We start from the raw sequence: 19786 nt of genomic DNA, 5'->3' as shown, positions 1-19786 counted from the left end.
TCATTTTTCTTCATTCAAATATTCTGAGAATCAAATCAAATTGTGAATAGAAATGTAAAGGTATGAAAATTTCATATCACGATTATCCTGACCAAAACTATCAACATTATTAGTATTATCACAGTATTGTTAAAATGTGCAGAAAATGTACACACACTCAAATCAGTGACTTTCGCAGCAACGTTCTTCTGGCAAGCTCTGCAGACAGGGTTTCCATCTTCTATTAAGTTTCCCTCAGCATTTTTATAGAATCCAAAATATGACCACACTTCGGATTTGGTCCTCTTGGTAGGTTGGAAAATCTCCCGAGCGCTGTCACTGCCTTCCGCCATGTTTTCACGCTCAGAAAAACAACATGCTGCGCCTGCATCAGACTCATGCTGGGTGTGTGTGGACAGCATTTACCGCGAGTTTTACAAATCATTGTTTTAATGATAGTTAAATGTGACACGGTAATACTGACCGTCTGGGAATTTTATCCTGGTTTATCACGAAACTGGTTACCAATTCATCCCTAATTGTGAATCGGAGGGTATTGTAGTAGAGTTTAACATTTAATGTAACTATAAATAGATAAAAAAAAAAGTATGACATGCCATTCTATAATTATTTAAAAATGTAAAAGTTGGCACGTTGTGTTCGTGTAAAAGGAACCTGCTGATATTTGAAAATATTAAACTTTGTGGTGGTAAATATAGAGGTGGTAAACCTCAAAATATTTTATTCCTTACTTCGATACCATTATATCTTCATTCAAACTCTATTTAAACTTGTTGTAAATTGAGGCAGAACCCTGAACCCTGTGATGCAGCTGATTATAACAAAAGTGTTCGAATACATGTAAGTAAACTTGATAAAACAAAAATTAACGTAATAAAGCAGTTACAAATGACAAAGAAAGTGATAAATAAAACAAGTCAAAACAATGTTAAATGTTATAAACATGACAGTCTGGAGGGGATGTACTTCTCCACGCCCCTGTCTCCACCATGAATTCATCCGTCTGAGCTGCTGTTGAACTTAATGTGACTGACAAAGTAAACTAATGAATCTCTAGTGAACAAAACAAGCAGAAAATCCATCAAATTAAATCTCCGAATCTCCCAGGAGCCGTCAGCGGGTCCTGACTTACATTCCTCACACTCGTAATGACACGCAATTCCCATTAGCTTCACTGAAGTTACTGAATAATTCATCGTACTTACTGAATAATAAGCTTTAAGATGAATTAAGTGACTAATAAGCTGAGAGTTTAAGGGGTTGAAGACATGGAATTTAAATCGTAATGCAGGTATTTTCAGTTTTTTTCAAACAGAATTTTTCTGTGAATAATTTATGAGCAGACCCTGAATTTATCCGCTGGGATATGATTGTGTGGTGGAAAATGACGATAGAAAGGTTAAACCTGTCAAAAATCAGAAGACGTTTAAAGGACATTCAAATGCCATTGCATTCTGATGGATTGTTATGGGGAAAAAAATAGGATTTTTTTTTTGTCTCTTAAGTGATTGGTACTGATGCATTGTGCACAATATGACCAGGAAGTGGAAAAAAAAGAGAGAGAATCGTAGAAGCATGAAGAAAAAGCATGGTTGAATGTGATAAAATTATGTAAAGGTTATATAAAAGCAAGAAGTAGTACTACCCCTAATAATACTGCTCTGCAAATGTTGTATGTAATGGAGTTATGGAGTGTGTTACTTCCCACCAAACCTGTTCCTGGAAATTTACTGTCCTGCAAAATTCCATTTCAGCCCTGATCCAATTACATAGACTGATTATCAACTGATTACTGGCTCTGTTAAAAACCTTTAAATTCATACCTCACTGGTGTCCCATAATCTCATTTCCCACCTTTATACTGCCCATTGCTGTCCTTCAATACTTTTCATCTCTGGAGAGATTTATTCCCATCGCTGTACTCCTCTGTAATCATGCAGAGACACAGAGACAGACACAGAGACAGAGACAGACACAGACACAGAGACAGACAAACATACAGAAACATACAGACACACAAAGAAACAGGCAGAAACACAGTGACAGGCAGAAACATACAGACAGACCGAGAAACAGGCAGAAACCCTAACCCTAGGCAGAAACAGAGACAGAGACAGACATACACAGAGAAACAGGTAGAGACCGAGAGACAGACAGATAAACAGGCAGAGACAGAGAGACAGACAGACAGAGACAGAGAAACAGGCAGAGAGACAGACAGATAAACAGGCAGAGACAGAGAGACAGACAGACAGACAGAGACACAGGCAGGGAGACAGACAGATAAACAGGCAGAGACAGACAGAGAAGCAGGCAGAGAGACAGAGATAAACAGGCAGAGACAGAGAGACAGACAGACAGACAGAGAAGCAGGGAGAGAGACAGACAGATAAACAGGCAGAGAGAGAGACAGAAAGATAAAAAGTCAGAGACAGAGAGACAGACAGACACACACAGACAGATAAACAGGCAGAGACAGACAGAGAAGCAGGCAGAGAGACACAGATAAACAGGCAGAGACAGAGAGACAGAAAGATAAAAAGTCAGAGACAGAGAGACAGACAGACAGACACAGACAGATAAACAGGCAGAGACAGACAGACACAGTCAGAGAGACAGGCAGAAATAGACTCGGAGAATCAGGAGGAAATGACTGACGTTTGAACAATTTGATTAACAGCATACATTTTTAGGGTTTTTTTCTGGGTTATGTGTATATGTGTGTAGTCATCGCTTCAACACACATCACATCACACATCACGTGGACACGTGGACACAGATGATGTAATACTCAGTGTGTGTAAATGCTGCAGCTGATATCACTGGGTCATGTGGATTACGGTTAGCATATGAAGCAAACGTCCTGGGAATCCTCCAATCTGTCATTTCTCTTTTCTTCTAAAAAAAATTAATTATGTAAATCAGAACACGAATAAATCTAATTCTTATTTTATTCAGAATATTACATTATACAATATTATATAAGTAATAGAGGAAAATGATTATATAAGGAGTTTTATTTATTGCACTTATTACCGCTTATAGCAATTAGCCAACAATTACAATTTTCTATTTAATAAAGAACGGCACATCATACTTTTTATCCATTGATTGTTATGTTTAATGTTGTGGAACATTTGTGAAACATGTTGATGTTATAGTTTACATATTATAGTCACTCCCTCACCAAACTCTCTCTTCTGAATTTCACAAGACAAAACAAATGCCGCTTGCTACTGAGAAAAAAAACGTCCGTGCTGAAGACTTTTCCAGAACGGTTTTAGCAGGTTTTAATCTGTGTATTATTAGGTTTATGTGGAGTGTCCGACGAGCACATCCCTGTGTTGTTGTTACTATAGAAACGATAACATATTAGAGCGTATTAATATAAACCTGTGATTTGGCTTGTAACTGGAACGACTGTCAGAGCTGCTGTTATAGAAAATGAATCACCCAGTTAATGACCAGTCAGATTTGAGGATTCGACTGCAATCAATAAATGGACAATTCTACACTGTAGATGTTTAACAAAACATAAAAGGTCAACATAAATGTTAAATCTCTGTGGCACTTTTTAAAAAACACATTTTGTGTTTTCTTTGCTGTTTCAAAAATTGACCTGAATTAATTTGATTTTAATTAATTTTGCTATTCTTATTGGCCAAAGATGAGATGTTTCTTTTTATTTCTTTGTGCATAAAAAGCCTTTGCATTTTATAGAAGATGATTCATATGTATGTAGGGCTGCAACTAACGATTATTTTCATAATCGATTAATTGGCCGATTATTTTTTTCCGATTAATCGGATGGTGGCGGGGCAAACGTTCAGTGCCTTTTTTTTTTTGTTTATTTAACATAAAATCCACAAACTGAGTGTTACAAATTTAAATTCAGACTAAAACTTTACACAACTGTTTGTCCAAAACAGAAAAGAACCCAACACACACACACACAAGAATATATTTTATTAATTTAAGACTGTAGTTTAATTCGGTGCTTTTTGTGAATCCATAAAAAAATAATGCATAAGTACTTATATAAACGAACTAAATAAGATAGATAGATAGATAGATAGATAGCATTATTTTTTATGGATGCACATAAAGCACTGAATTAAACTACAGTCCTAAATTAATAATAAAAACTCCCTTTCACTGCACCTTGTGGTTTCTGTTACTCGCTGTCTTTAGACATATTTTACTTTTGATCATAATGTTTTAATGAGACATTACAGATCTTACCCTACACTCTGTATCACCGCGTCTGAATCGCAGTCTTGTTACTAACACATCACTTCTGTTATAATAAACAACAGAAGTTACACTGCAAGCGCGCAAATACACCATATAATGACAATAAACTGGAATTAAATTAAACCTTTTAAGCAACTTGCGACCGCATCACTGTCATGCTTCCGTGCGCCACAAACTCCACTTTATAAAGTTTATAAATCGTCTCTGTGGTGTTTAATCCCTGCCTTAGAGGACTTAGAGGTCGCACACTTTCTTCCTGATGAGGACTGAGGTCGTGTTGGGAATAAAAGGTATCGCAGACAGAAACAGTAAACTGAAGAAAGTCAGTGTCGGTGACTCTGAGGCTAAAGCTAGCGGTGTCGCATTATGTGCGTATCATGTCAAGCGCCGTCGACTAGGAAGTGGCTTATACTTCCGGTTAGTAAAAACCCACTAGTGTTATATTTGAGATGATATTACCTTTCTAAATTCCACACACTAGACGGTAGAGTACATGATGCATAGTGTAAGTGTACACACTTCATTTGGGACACAACTTTTTCATAATGGATTATTATCGACTTTATCGATTAGTTGTTGCAGCTCTAGATGGATGTGATATCATGTGATAATTTTTTTACCTTTCTGTTGTGTTGTGAAGGTGTTTACAGGAAGAATTTTTATACGTTCTAACGGAAAAAGAAAGTTTATGAAACAACATTTTCACACAGAACAGCAGAGAGCATTACAAGGCAAACATTTTAAATGTTAAAAAAAAACTCAATAAAAGTTCAAGTTATTGTTATGTTTTAAAGAATATTATATTAATTCCGTTCTTTTGAAACCACTGTTTGTCCTTGACCTATTTATGAATGTGAATACATATGAATACATCACCCTCTCTCTCTTTTATACACACACACTTTACTAAATCTCTCTCTCTCTCTCTCTCTCTCTCTCTCTCTCTCTCTCTCTCTTTCTCTCTCTCTCTCTCTCTCGTTAGCCGTCATGCTCTCAGAGTTTTCCCTGCGCAGGCCGCGCACTTAGAAATGCATTTCTGTCCCACGGCCCGTATCCAGCCAAAGACAAGATCCACTTGGCACGGATCATCAGGTGAGCGGATGCGTGTCTCGACGTGTTCGTGTAGCTGTGTAGTGAAAGCAGATCACTCTGTACGCGTGACATTGGTGACTTTGACGTGTGTATCTGTAGCGACTCTGGCAGCTGAACATATAATCCTGTAGCACCAGTTGAACCATAAGTCGATTAAAACAAATGAGAAATTTGTCTATTAGAAAACAAATAAACAAAGCAGTCATGTACATCAGCACACGAATTAGCAATAAATTACTCAATATTTCAACACAGACACTCCGCAAGTTTATGTTTGCCATTCTGGTACAAATCTCTCATGTGGGCGGGGCTTAACAATGATTTACTCTCATTGGCTAGTGAGATTTGGATCAGCAGCTCCCTGACCTGGAAGTACAGACTTCAGGGTCATGCATTTTGTAGAGTGTTCTGGATGTGGTTCTCTGTATAGTTATAGTGTTTAGATATATATATAATATAGTGACATGGTGAACATGAAACATAGATGCGGATTCATAAGATAAATGGCATTTCCACAGATATTATTTTATTGGTTGACAATAGAACACACACACACACACACACACACACTGGTGTTGTTTTTCTTGATTTTCTTGAAGATTGTGTGTGTGGGTGTGTGTGTGTGTGTGTGTGTGTGTGTAAATAGGAGAAACGTGTTCAACTGTAGCACTGATTATTTGATGCAGTGGAAGATGGAGCAGTGTGTGTGAGACAGTGATGTGTATGTGTGTGTGTTTTCATGCGCAGGAGGAGTTATGTAGGTGTGGAGCTGGTGCAGTGGCTGCTGGAGCAGTGTGTGTTTGTCCAGTGCAGGATGATGGCTGCCCGGGTTTGGCAGGTGCTGCTGGAGCTTGGCATTCTGCACTCAGGTAACTCACCTTAATGCTGGCTAAACGCCAGACTGCTAGCCTTAACACTAGTCTGGCTTGTAGCCCTTTCCTGAAGTGAAACTGACGTCGTCAAGTGAACGATGCACAGCAACCGTTTACCTCAGCATGCTTGTTTCCTACACACTACATGCGTGACAGTGCAGTTCATTTTTACCAAGGTTATTATTTGTTGAGTAATATCAGCAGTGTTTAGCTAGTAATCCTAGTTTTAGCATGGGAATGGATGTGCAGGTTATTCAATAAGAAAAAAATTAATAATAGAAAATGTGTCAAAAATGACAGTTAAGCCCCACCCATACACACCAAGCTCCATCCCCAGAACCTACAGTAGTTCAACTAGAGTTAGCATTAGCAAGGACCATCATTACTTTACTTTCAAGCGCACTAGGTGTTATATCACTGTAAAGATGTGAAAGTATCTCATTCTGATTTATGAGGATGGTCAAGAGTGCCTTCGCTGTCCTGTTTTTTTTTTATTTATCTTGAAGTCTTATGAGCTTTAAATGCCAGTATTAGCATAGTTAGCATTGTTAGCAAAACTTGAAAGCCAAGTTTTAACCGTATAAACATGCAAAATTCGGCGCATATTGATTCCTGAATGTGGTCAAGAGTGCCTTCGGTGTCGCTGTAGTTAAAAAGAAATACTCGATTTGTTACGTAAAGCAGGCGATTCAAAATTCAATGCTTTTTTAAATGGCCACAGAGAGTCAGGACCTCGGTTTAACGTCCCACCTGAAAGACGGTGCTGTTTTTATCGTATAGAGTCCCTGTCACTATACTGGGGAATTAGGACCCATACAGACCACAGAGTGAGCGCCCCCTGCAGACCTCACTAATACCACTTCCAGCAGCAAACTTAGTGTTCCCCAGGAGGTCTCCCATCCAGGTACTGGTCAAGCTCAACGCTGCTTAGCTTCAGTGGGAAACCATGTGCGAGCTCCAGGGAGATATGGCATTAGCCCAACCAGCCATTACTGCTCCATAAAATCATGAAAAATCCAATTTTTTCCTTTTACTAACTTGAATTATAGAATTACTCCTCACCTGTTTCCTCTTCACCTTTCTGGCTTTTGCAGAGCACTCCACACCACTGGGCTTTTTTTCAGTGACCTGTTGATTCCAACTTCATCATTATACTGTGTTCAGAGCTAAATCAGCAGTCCCTGGGCTAGCTCATTATATACCATTATGTTCTTCTCTCAGGCAATTGACTCTGCTCATGGCGCCCAACCAGCCGTGAATTGTTAGCATCATCTGATTAAACATTACTTTAACAGTCCAAACAGATCCATGTGCTAAACCTCTGTAACGTTCTGTACTCTGCTTTCCTACTTCACATTGGTATTCCAGTAGGGAAAAAACAGGGCTGGTTTAAAATAGTAAAAAAACAAATAAAATAAAAATGGGAGAAGCAGCAATTTATTAGAGAATTAGAGAAGTGATTTCTTATTTAGCAATATTTTAGTTTATGTCGGTTTTAATGGTGATCATAACTTGTGTGCTACTTTTACTACAAGTATAGTTACTTGGCTCCGCCCCTAAGCCTTAAGCAATTCCAGATCTGCAGCATTTTGGTGCTGAAACCAGTTTTTTTCAGTTGAGCCTCAAGAACATTTCCAGATTGTCATTTAAAAATGGTTGCAGCTTCTCTCTTAAATCACACCAAGACGTCCTATAGTCGCCTAATATTTATTTTATTTATTTTTTTTTGCACAGTAGCAAGGTGAGAGGGATTATATATCTTAAGAGAGGGAATACAAACACAGAAAATCAGAGCTCTACGGCTGATTGGGATTCTGATTAACACTCCAAGATGGATTTTCCCCACTTAAATGCAGCATTCCTCAACTCCACTTCTCTACAGCACAAGACTGTACAGTTTCTACTGCTCTAACATTCTGTTTTCAGCCTGTCAAATGCATGATGGGATGAGTTTTGGGCTCGTCATCCTGACAGGTTACAGTTCCTCTTAGGAAAAATGCTTCTTCAAGGGTTCTTTAAGGGTTTATTAGATAATTAAGGGTCCTTGGCATCCTTTAACGCATTCTGCTTGGTACACTTTATTATACAAAGCACTCTGTGTGGTACTTCACTGCAAAAAGGACATCTTAGCAACTGATAATATCCTGAATATAGTCAAATGTATTTAATATTTCTTATTATAAGATTACAATGAACCAAATATAACATTACGAAACGGACGTCTAGACATTTTTACTAGTTCCGAGCTTGAATTTGTCTTGTTCTATTGGCAGACCATTGTTCTAACTTTATTTCTAGAACAAATCAAAACGATCTAAGACAGAATAAGAATGAAAGATTTCAAACAGGCAGAGCAATGTTTTATTTCTTGATATGTCTTATAAGAAGAATTATTTGGTTATATTCAAGATATTTTCACTTGCTAAGATATCATTTTAGCATATGGAAAAGCAAAGAGTGCGGTAAGTATTCAAATGTGTCACTTTTAGTGTACAGTATTTATTCTGGTGTCTCTGACTTCCCCTGTGCTGTATAGTGGACCAGCGAGTGGTGTTCGAAGACTCCAACACATACTACCAGTTCTCCTTCGAGGAGTGTGACACGCAGGGCTGTGAGTTTCGCTCGGAGGAGGAGTGGCAGAACGGAGTCAGACTGCTCATGCAGCTCGTCCCCTACGTCCAGTTCAGGGTGGTCAGTCCGTAAGTACACACACGCACATGCAAACACACACACACACACACATGGCTTACACTGGAAAATGCATCTTAGCAAGTGTAAATCTTGAATAAGGGCAAATTTATTTAATATTTGTTATTGAATTAAATATAATAACCTGTTTTTAGCCACTTTTACTCATTTCAAGCTTCATATTTTCTGATTCTATTGGCAGATCATTTTGTTCCTTTCTAGAATTAAATGCTTAAAGTGCACCTATTATGGTTTTTCAAATACTACCTTTCATGGAGCGTTATGGAGCTGTTTGTGATTGTAAAAAGTTTGCAAAGTTTCACAAATCAAAGCGCAGGACAATCTGAGTTATTGACTCCTAAATGAAGGAAACGATTCTGAACAGCTGAAACTAGTCGTTAGTGATTCCAGACTTTACTTCCTGTACTAACCTACATAGGTTTGTAACAAAAAGCCCCGTCTCTGGTCTTCATCAGCTGCTCGCTGACAACAGTAGACCAATCACGACAGACTGGGACATCTGACCAATCAGAGCAGAGTATGCTCTCTGAAAGGAGGAGTTTCGAATGAATCCTTTAGAACGGATCATTTAACGAGTCTTTTGTGACACTGGGGGAACAAGGTAATGCTGCAATTTAAATTATGAGCAAATTAAAGTGTTTTTTGACTTTGGATGCATGTAAATCTATTGTATGACACCTCTAAAACAAAATTAGGCACGTTTCCAAACCATAATAGGTGTGCTATAACAATCAGAAAAATGATCCACCAACATGCAGAACAAGACTATATTTATAAATTAGAAATTGAAATATGTCTAGAAATAGGGTTAATAATCATCTGTTGGGTTTGCTGTAATCTCTAATAAGAAATACTCTATAAATTTTTCAACTATATTCAAAATATTTTCTCACTTTTTGTAGTGTATTGCTCTGAATGTCTTTCTCACTGTACCTCGAACACATGACCTTGGATCTGCTAATGTCAGCCTTCTAGAAATATCCTCTAGAAATAAAAGTATTGACGCCTCCTTTTGTTACTGTGATTCAAATCTGTGACCCTCAATACCACTTTGCATTAAGCAGTCAAGCTTGGAACACTCTTTTAAAATCTTTTGCAAAGTACTTTCTATAGTTTGGTACGTGTATTTTTATCTTCAATATTTTCACGCTTGCCTCACACCTCCAGGGTCGGGGGTGCGAATCCCGCCTCGCCCTTGCGTGCACAGAGTTTGCTTGTTCTCCCCGTGCTTCGGGGGTTTCCTCCGGGTACTCTGTTTCCTCCCCAGTCCAAAGACATGCCTTATAGGCTGATTGGCATCTCTAAATTGTATGTAGTGTGTGAATGAGTGTGTGAGTATGTGTGAGATTGAGCCCTGCAATCCAGGGTGTCCACCGCCTTGTGCCCCATGGTCCCTGGGATCGGCTCCAGGCTCCCTGCGACCCTGTGTAGGATAAGCGGTACAGAAAATGGATGGATGGATTATGAGACCATGTTTACATTTCTTCATTTTGTGCATCTTGTATTTGGAGTGTGTCCTGATAAGATTTTAACACGGTGAAGTTACACTTGCAGGGAAACTGGATTTAAATCTAATTGCTGCACTGCATGTAATATGCAAATCAGCTCATACAATTGCATAATATAATCAATGTCCTGTGTTGATCCTTTTTTCCCCCACAGCTGTGGTATTAAAAAAGTTTTGCCGCATAGATAATTGTCGACTTTGGCCAGAGAAAACGCTGCTTAGACATAAATTTGCTAAATGTGTAACCAGACTCTCTGTATTAAACAGCACAACACCGAGTGAACAGGGAATACTGCATAGATCAGTTTAGGCACAGAAATAAAGCGAGCAGCAGGACAGATCGAGCTGGAATGTCTCGAATGTCAGAACTGGACCATGGATCAATGGAAGAATGTGGCCTGGTCTGGTGAATCGCGCTTTTATTTACATCATGTGGACGGCCGGGTGCGTGTGCGTCGCTTACCTGGGGACGAGATGGCACCAGGATGCACTATGGGAAGAAGGCAAACTGGTGGAGGCGGTGTGATGCTCTGCGCACTGTTCTGCTGGGAAACCTTGACACGTACTTTGACACGTACCACCTACCTAAACATTGTTGCAGACCAAGTACACCCCTTCAGGTTAAAGGTATTCCCTAATAGCAGTGGTCTCTTTCAGCAGGATAATGCGCCCTGACACACTGTAAAAACTGTTCAGGAACGGTTTGAGGAACATGACAAAGAGTATAAGGTGTTGACTTGGACTCCAAATTCCCCAGATCTCAATCTAATCGAGCATCTGTGGGATGTTCTGGACAAACAAGTCCGATCCATGGAGGCCCCACCTTGCAACTTACAGGACTTAAAAGATCTGCTGCTAACGTCTTGGTCCCAGATACCACAGCACACCTTCTTGTGGAGTCCATGCCTCGACAGGTCAGAGCTGTTTTGGTGGCACAAAAGGGGACCTACACAATATTAGTCAGGTGGTCTTAATGTTATGGCTGACCGGTGCACTGGAAGAATATTAAATAACCAAAACAAAAGTGTCTGAATACTTGTTTCCCTTTACTGCATTTAGTGATCTAAATACTGGCAAGAAGTGGCATTTATTCTTCACCCAGATAGAACATTAGAATATTAAGATCACGAGTGGCATCTGTATAAATCACTAATTAGCAATTTGAGCGATTTTTTTTTTAATGCATACATGTGTGTGTTCTATAATTAGTGTATGGTGGATTTGATTATGAGGTCATGATTGCTCTCTTTTCACTCATAACATCAAGCTAAATAAAGTGTATTTAAATCCACTTAAAACATCTGTTTTAGGAGCTTCTGCATGTGCGTTATTATGGTGATAATCCCTATCCAGATTTACTCCTCGTTCTGTGAGACTCAAAAATGCATGAAAGTGTAAACAGGGTCATAAGCAGAAATAATGACACTTGCGGTACATCCATGCAAAACGAAAATGAGAAACAGGTCACTCCTCATTTTCTTTAGCCTGTTAATGAACGTGTAAATGTTTCTGCGGATTTCAAAAGCCATCTGAGAAGAGAACACATCATACAGAAGAAAGACGGGAAAACCGGGAGAGAAAAGAAAAAAACACGCTCGTATACCTCTCTCATTCTTTGACAGGGTAAAGCAAAAAATCAGTCTGAATACTATATTGATCATATGTGAAAAAGACACAAACATGACATACAGTGCGGTGTGAACACAAACACTTGCGCATTATCGTGTTAGATTAAGGAGGCGCTTCCACAAGTCTGACCTTGTGCCGGACACCAGCTCATGCGCTGTGTTTGCAGTCGACTAATGATTCACCGCGGCTGGATGTGGGTCAGTGTGTGACGTCATCCCCAGACAGAGCTGTGTGTCCTTCACTGCTCTCAGATCAGCATGTTATTCACTCTGTTTTTGAAGCTAACTCGAACATATTTAGAACTTTATATAATGTAATAGAATATAATAATATCTTATTATTAGATTATCATAAAACATAAGCTGATTTAAACCTAGAGTATTTCTGGAGTATAAGAATACTAGTTTTACTAATTAGTTTCAAAGGTCTTAATGTATCAGCGGATTATTGTATTTATTTCAAGTGTTCATTTCGAGAAGGAAGCAAAATGATCAGTCAACAGTCATGTGATTTCCACCCCAACGCGCGTGCTCGCAAATACAGACACGTATTTCTGGATCTTTCTTGTGTATGACGTGGCTGTTTTATTTCCGACCTCAGCTTGTGAACCCTCAGTGATATTTACACCTTCCTGATCATGCTGATATAGGTGTGATAAGTGATTTCACCAGTTTTTTTCCCCCACTCATTTTCATTGTCACTTTCTTTATCTTCTTCTCACGTGATGACACGTGGGGTTTTACTGTGCATACTGGGTGAATTTGACTTTATTGTGCATGTGTATAAGATACATATTTTCAATATGCATTTTTAAAATGGTATTGTATGTATTGTGAATGTGTTTATATCTGTATATGCGTGTGTGTGCATGTGCACGCGTGTGTGTGTGTGTGTGTGTGTGTGTGTGTGTGCGTGTTTCATGAGAACTCCAGTCCTGTGGGTAGTGTTAGAACATGCCATGTTACTGGTAGCTGGACTGAAAATGTCACACCGCTTAGAGAGAGAGAGAGAGAGAGAGAGAGAGAGAGAGAGGGAGGGTGAGAAAGGGTGAGAAAGTATTTAAGGAGGAAGGGTGAGAGAGGTATGCAGGGAGAGTGGGCAGGTGAGGTGTGTGTATATATAGAGACTAGGGTGAGAGAAGTTGAGAGAGAGACTTGGGTGAGAGACGTAGAGAGAGGGAGCAAGAGAGGTGTATACACATTATAGACAGTGGGGGAGAGAGGTATCTGGAGAGAGAGAGATAGGGAGGTATATAGGCAGAGATGGGCAAGTGAGGTGTGTGTACATGTGCAGAGTGGGAAGAAGAAGAGAACAAGTAGAGAGAATGTGAAAGAGTTATATAGGAAGAGAGGTAGGGGTGAGAATTAGAGAGAGATGGTCGAGGGAGGTAAAGAAAGAGGGGGAGAGGTATATAGGCAGAGAGGTGTGAGTGAGGTATATAATGAGTCTGGAGAGAGAGACGTAGTGAGAGTGGGAGAGACAGAGTGAGAGGTATTGAGAGAGTGAGTAAAATAGAGGGTGAGAGGTATTGAGAGTGAGTGAGAGTAAAATAGAGGGTGAGAGGTATTGAGAGCGAGTGAGAGTAAAATAGAGGGTGAGAGGTAATGAGAGAGAGAGTGAGAGTAAAAGAGGGTGAGAGGTATTGAGAGATAGAGAGTGAGAGTAAAATAGAGGGTGAGAGGTTTTAAGATTTGGAGGTTGAGAGGTATTGAGAGAGAGAGTGAGAGTAAAATAGAGTGTGAGAGGTATTGAGAGAGAGAGAGAGAGTAAAATAGAGGGTAAGAGGTATTGAGAGAGAGAGTAAAATAGAAGGTGAGAGGTATTGATAGAGTTAGAGTGAGAGTAAAATAGAGGGTGAGAGGTATTGAGAGAGAGTGAGAGTAAAATAGAGTGTGAGAGGTATTGAGAGAGAGAGAGTGAGAGAGAGAGTAAAATAGAAGGTCAGAGGTATTGAGAGAGAGAGAGTGAGAGAGAGAGAGTAAAATAGAGGGTGAGAGGTATTGAGAAAGAGAGAGAGAGTGAGAGTAAAATAGAGGGTGAGAGGTATTGAGAGTGAGTGAGAGTAAAATAGAGGGTGAGAGGTATTGAGAGAGAGAGAGTGAGAGAGAGTAAAATAGAAGGTCAGAGGTATTGAGAGTGAGAGAGAGAGAGTAAAATAGAGGGTGAGAGGTATTGAGAGAGAGAGATGGTGGGAGTGGTAGAGACAGAGTGAAAGAGATGGTGAGAAAGGTAGAGAGAGAGAGGTATATACGGAGAGAGGGGCGAACGAAGTATATAATGATTATGGGGAGAGAGAGGTAGCGAGAGTGGAAGAGACAAAGAGAGAGAGAGAGAGAGAGAGAGAGAGAGGGAGGGAGAGTTAGAACTGTTGGTCTCTGCATCAGTTCAGGAGGTCACTTATCACAGACACACAGCATAAGGTTGCCACACTGTAAATATCTTTTGAAGTTTTATTGTCATCGGAAATCGCCATGGTGATTAGTGAAGGTGCTAACCCTGTTTGTAGTGCTGTAGTGAAAACTACAACGTCCATCCATCCATCCATCTTCTATACCGCTTATCCTTTTCAGGGTCACGGGGAACCTGGAGCCTATCCCAGGAAGCATTGGGCACAAGGCGGGGTACACCCTGGACAGGGTGCCAATCCATCGCAGGACACAATCACATACACACTCACACACCCATTCATACACTACGGACACTTTGGACACGCCAATCAGCCTACCATGCATGTCTTTGGACTGGGGGAGGAAACTGGAGTACCCGGAGGAAACCCCCGCAGCACGGGGAGAACATGCAAACTCCACACACACAGGGTCACGGTGGGAATCGAACCCCCGACCCTGGAGGTGTGAGGCGAACGTGCCAACCACTAAACCACCGTGCGGAAAACTACAACGTGACTGATGTATTTGTGGTGAATACACACCCTGTTGCGCTCATTTGGTTGTGTTGTGTGTTTCTCTGCCACTCTACGGGAATGTGTGTAAATGCAGACAAAAGAAATGATAAACTAAAGATTCTCTCTCACGTGGTTTCTCCAGCAGTATCTCATTGTCTTTCTGGTCTTTCTCTTCTCGTTCACTGTCTCTCTCATTGTCTTTCTCATCTTTTTCGCTGTCTCTCTCAACGTCTGTCTCGTCTTTCTCTTCTCTTTCATTGTCCCTTCCCCTGTCTCACTCTCATCTTTCTTGCTGTCTCTTTCATCCTCAGTCTCATTGTCTCTAATCTTTCTCTTCTCTTTCACTGTCTCTCACTGCCTCAAGTCTTTCTTGTCCATTTTGCTATCATCTTTTTGTCTCTTTTGCCTTTCTCACCGTCTCTCTCTCTGTCTGCCTTGTTGTCTCTTGTCTTTCTCTTCTATTTCACCGTCTCTCTCGCTGTCTAGCTTGGCTATTTTACCGTCTCTTTCACTGTCTCACTTGTTTTCTTTTTTGCTGTCTGTCTTGTGGTCCTCTTCACTGCCTTTCTCTCACTCTTACTCCTTCATCAGCCTTCTTCTCTGTCTCCCTCCATCTTTCTAACTCTGCTTTGTTTATATCCCTCTCACCCACACCTTTGTCCTTGTACTTCTTTCTTTCTGTATTTTTTTCTAGCAGGGAATGTTACCGTGACACGAGAGCCACATTATTTCTTTTCCAATTTGCGATTTTGAATTTTCGAGCACATTACTTGTGCCTTTTAAGTCACACCTGAGTCACGCTGCAGTGGAGTGCTCTGTATTTCTTTCGTTCTCCACCCCCGCATACTCGTTCTCTTTCCTTCTCCTTCATCTCCCACCTCTTGCGCTCTGATTCTTTGTCTTCTAGGGATGGGGCGGAGGGGTGGTGGTGCATGGGGGGGTGTCAGTGTGTGGGCGGGGCTGCAGGGACGAGTGGGTTGCAGGTTGAACATGTTAAAGGACAACTAAGAGAGAAGAGCTGAACCGGTTTCTTTTTTTTCTCTTATTATTGTTGATAATGCCAACTAAACAGTATTGTGTCTGTAAACACAGACATCACCTTCCGCAGAGTCAGAGACGGGATCATGGACGGGGACAATAGCACACAGCACTTCGGAGTTGGGGACAGGGACCATAGCACTACAGAGTCAGTCTCAGGGATGGGGACAAAGGCGCACATCATTACAGAGTTAGGGACAGGGACCATAGCACGCAGCACTACAGAGACAGTGATGGGGACAATGGCACACAGCACTACAGAGACAGCGATGGGGACAATGGCACACAACATTACAGAGACAGGGATAGGGACAATGGCACACAACATTACAGAGACAGGGATAGGGACAATGGCACACAACATTACAGAGACAGGGATAGGGACAATGGCACACAACATTACAGAGACAGGGATAGGGACAATGGCACACAGCACTACAGAGACAGGGATGGGGACAATGGCACACAACACTACAGGGACAGGGATGGGGACAATGGCACACAGCACTACAGGGACAGGGATGGGGACAATCTCACACCGCACTACAGGGACAGTCTCTGGGATGGAGACAATGGCAAACACCACTACAGAGACAGGGATGGGGACAATGGCACACAACACTACAGAGACAGGGATGGGGACAATGGCACACAACACTAAAGGGACAGGTATGGGGACAATGGCACACAGCACCACAGAGACAGGGATGGGGACAATGGCACACCGCACTACAGGGACAGTCTCTGGGATGGGGACAATGGCACACAGCACTACAGGGATGGGGACAATGGCACACCGCACTACAGGGACAGTCTCTGGGATGGAGACAATGGCAAACACCACTACAGAGACAGGGATGGGGACAATGGCACACAACACTACAGAGACAGGGATGGGGACAATGGCACACAACACTAAAGGGACAGGGATGGGGACAATGGCTCACAGCACTACAGAGACAGTCTCAGGGATTGGGACAATGGTACACAGCACTACAGAGACAGTCTTAGGGATGGGACAATGGCACACAGCACTACAGAGACAGTCTCAGGGATTGGGACAATGGTACACAGCACTACAGAGACCGTCTCAGGGATTGGGACAATGGTACACAGCACTACAGAGACCGTCTCAGGGATTGGGACAATGGTACACAGCACTACAGAGACCGTCTCAGGGATGGGGACAATGACGCACCCCACTACAGAGACAGGAATGGGGACAGTGGCACTCCGCACTACAGAGTCAGTCTCAGGAATGGGGACAATCTTTTTTTTTACACCCTGTAGGTGATTTTCAGTGTGTTAATGTGTAGACACTTGGTTGGTGAATGAGGAATGTCTTTGTCTCCTTAGATGCAAATTCTTAGACACAGCTGTTGGAATAAACATCTGTCGGTCAGAGATCAGATCTTTTTTTTTTTTTCAATCAACTACAAGAATGATGATGAAGTGAATATGCAGAGAGCCTCGTGATCGCTACGTTGTGTGTGTGATGAAGGGCAGAAAAGCTGGAAGTCATCCTGTTATCTTCTGTTTATTTAATAATATCACATTACTGGTAATATCTCCAGTTCAGGTGTCCTACCTGTGCTGCTGCAGTGTTTACTCTATTTTTAATTCTGCTCCGGAGATCTGGTATTGCCTGCAGTTCACATGAATTGCCTGGCATGTATTTTTATCTGAAATTATGGAAGGATAGCGACGCATGGCTTGGTTGATTTGATCCCCGTCATTGTGTCCTGACAGCACATCTGTGTCCGCGGGCTGCACGGCGAGCCAGGAATAGACACGTTGAATGTGAGCAGGGAATTTTGATGGGGTTGAGGGAAGACGGGATGCGCCAGCGCCTGTAATTTCACCCTGACAGAATTGAACGTGACACGCGGCGGACCGTGTGACACCAGCCGTCCAATCCGGGCCTCCTTCCCCGACCTCACGCTAAATGTCAATCAGGCTCGTAGGATTGGATTCAGTTCATTTCATCCGTATGTGCTGACAGAGTTAGAAAAAGTTCACACTGGAGAATTTAAATAAATCAGGGTCGGGTCAGTTGGAGGGATGGAGAGTTTTCTTTAGGTTTTTTTTTTGTGTGTGTCTTGTATGTAAATAGTTTCTCCAGTTTCCTGGAGCTGTGTGAACTTGTGCTTTCTTTAGAAAGGAGCTGGTTGGATATTCCAGTCACGTACACAACCTTCCAACTGCTTGACATCTTTTGCATACAATTTGAATATTACACGTCTTTATTATTACCAGTTTGGCCAGAACTGTCGAGAGAGAGAGAGAGAGAGAGAGAGAGCGAGACAGAGAGAGAGACAGAACAAGAGAGAGACAGAGACAGACAGACAGAGACAGAGCAAGAGAGAGACAGAGCAAGAGAGAGACAGACAGAGGCAGAGCAAGAGAGAGACAGAGCAAGAGAGAGACAGAGACAGAGAGATAGAGAGAGAGAGAGCGACAGAGAGAGAGAGCGAGACAGAGAGAGTGAGACAGAGAGAGCGCGAGAGAGAAAGTGAGAGAGACAGGGCAAGACAGAGACAGAGAGAGAGAGATGGAGAGACACAGAGCTAGAGAGAGAGACAGAGAGAGAGAGAGACATAGAGAGAGAGACAGAGCAGGAGACAGACAGAGACAGAGAGAGAGACAGACAGGGACAGGCAGAGACAGAGAGAAAAGAAAGAAAGCATTTGTGTGCACGCATAAGGCTTTTACCGTTTAAAACATTCAAATACATGAATAATCAACAATTTTATTGTATTGTTATTGTATTTAAGCATTCACATTTTACAGCTTTATTTCTGTTCAACAATTTCCTATACTGTTTCTTTTTTCCTAGTTCTTCTTGCTTTTCTCCTATTAGTCCATTGTAAAGCTTTGAGACATTTTTTTTGTTTTTTTTTGCGAAAGATACTGAACGGATAAAAGTGACTCCTGCTACCTCAGACAGAATTGGGTTTTCCATCCAGCTCTTTAATGCAAATTGTAAAAATATGAATAAAAAAATAAATCCTGTATGGAAATTTGAAAAAGTAATATTGGGCTGAGGTAGGAAACTTGGTCTCTCAGTAAAGACGCGGGTGATGAAAATGGGTTTTCAAATAAATGATATAGTGCATTGTAGACTTTTTCTCCCCGTAATCAGGTTTTTTTTTTACATCGTTTTTAAGATTTTTGCATGACCATAGTCAGATTTATGTGCATTTTTTCCATGGAATTCCTTTAAAATTGCCAAATGTATAAATGGAAACCCAGCTAGAGTGACCACACCATGAGTTTATACTGCATAAACAATGTACTTAAATGCCGTTTCATTAACCAAAGAAATTCGCAGTATCATCATTTATAAAAAAAAAAAAAAAAAAAACCTGTTTCAGAAATTTTGTTGAAATGTAGCTAGGTCATCGCTCCTCCCTATCACCGAGTCGTCGGACTTCTTTCATGTGTAAAGTATGACATAAATACGTTTGACGCATCCGAGTCCATGTTTGATCCAGATATTATGGTTATAGGATGAGTTTGATGGCGTGACAGAGAGAACCATTCTGTTGCCTCTGAAAAAGCAGCGAAGTCTCTCAGTAAGTCTGCTGTCTACTTTTTAAATTTGCCTTTTCCTTAAATGTGTTTTGTCCCCTTACAGTAGCTTGGCAATTTCTCCTTGTGTAGAGTATTCTCTGTGGGTCGTGCTCAGTTTGTTCTGGACGAGGACTGGTATTTTCACGGATGCTTGAGTCAAGCGCGTGTGTATGAGATGTCAAAATGGAGACAAATGACTAGTGGAGGTTT

General features: G+C 41.1%; 1 protein-coding gene across 1 annotated transcript in view; it reads left to right on the top strand.

Annotated features, from left to right (window-relative positions):
- Window positions 1–19786, top strand: part of rapgef5a (Rap guanine nucleotide exchange factor (GEF) 5a) — an 82653-nt gene that overhangs the window by 14693 nt on the left and 48174 nt on the right. Inside the window, exons 3-5 of the mRNA XM_053612502.1 lie at window positions 5237–5346; window positions 6094–6215; window positions 8755–8917. Coding sequence (XP_053468477.1) covers window positions 5237–5346; window positions 6094–6215; window positions 8755–8917 — 395 coding nt within the window. The remainder of the gene's footprint in view (window positions 1–5236; window positions 5347–6093; window positions 6216–8754; window positions 8918–19786) is intronic.

This window comes from Ictalurus furcatus, chromosome 24, assembly GCF_023375685.1.
Source record: "Ictalurus furcatus strain D&B chromosome 24, Billie_1.0, whole genome shotgun sequence".
Lineage (NCBI taxonomy): Eukaryota > Metazoa > Chordata > Actinopteri > Siluriformes > Ictaluridae > Ictalurus > Ictalurus furcatus.
This window is presented reverse-complemented; position numbering and strand designations above follow the sequence as displayed.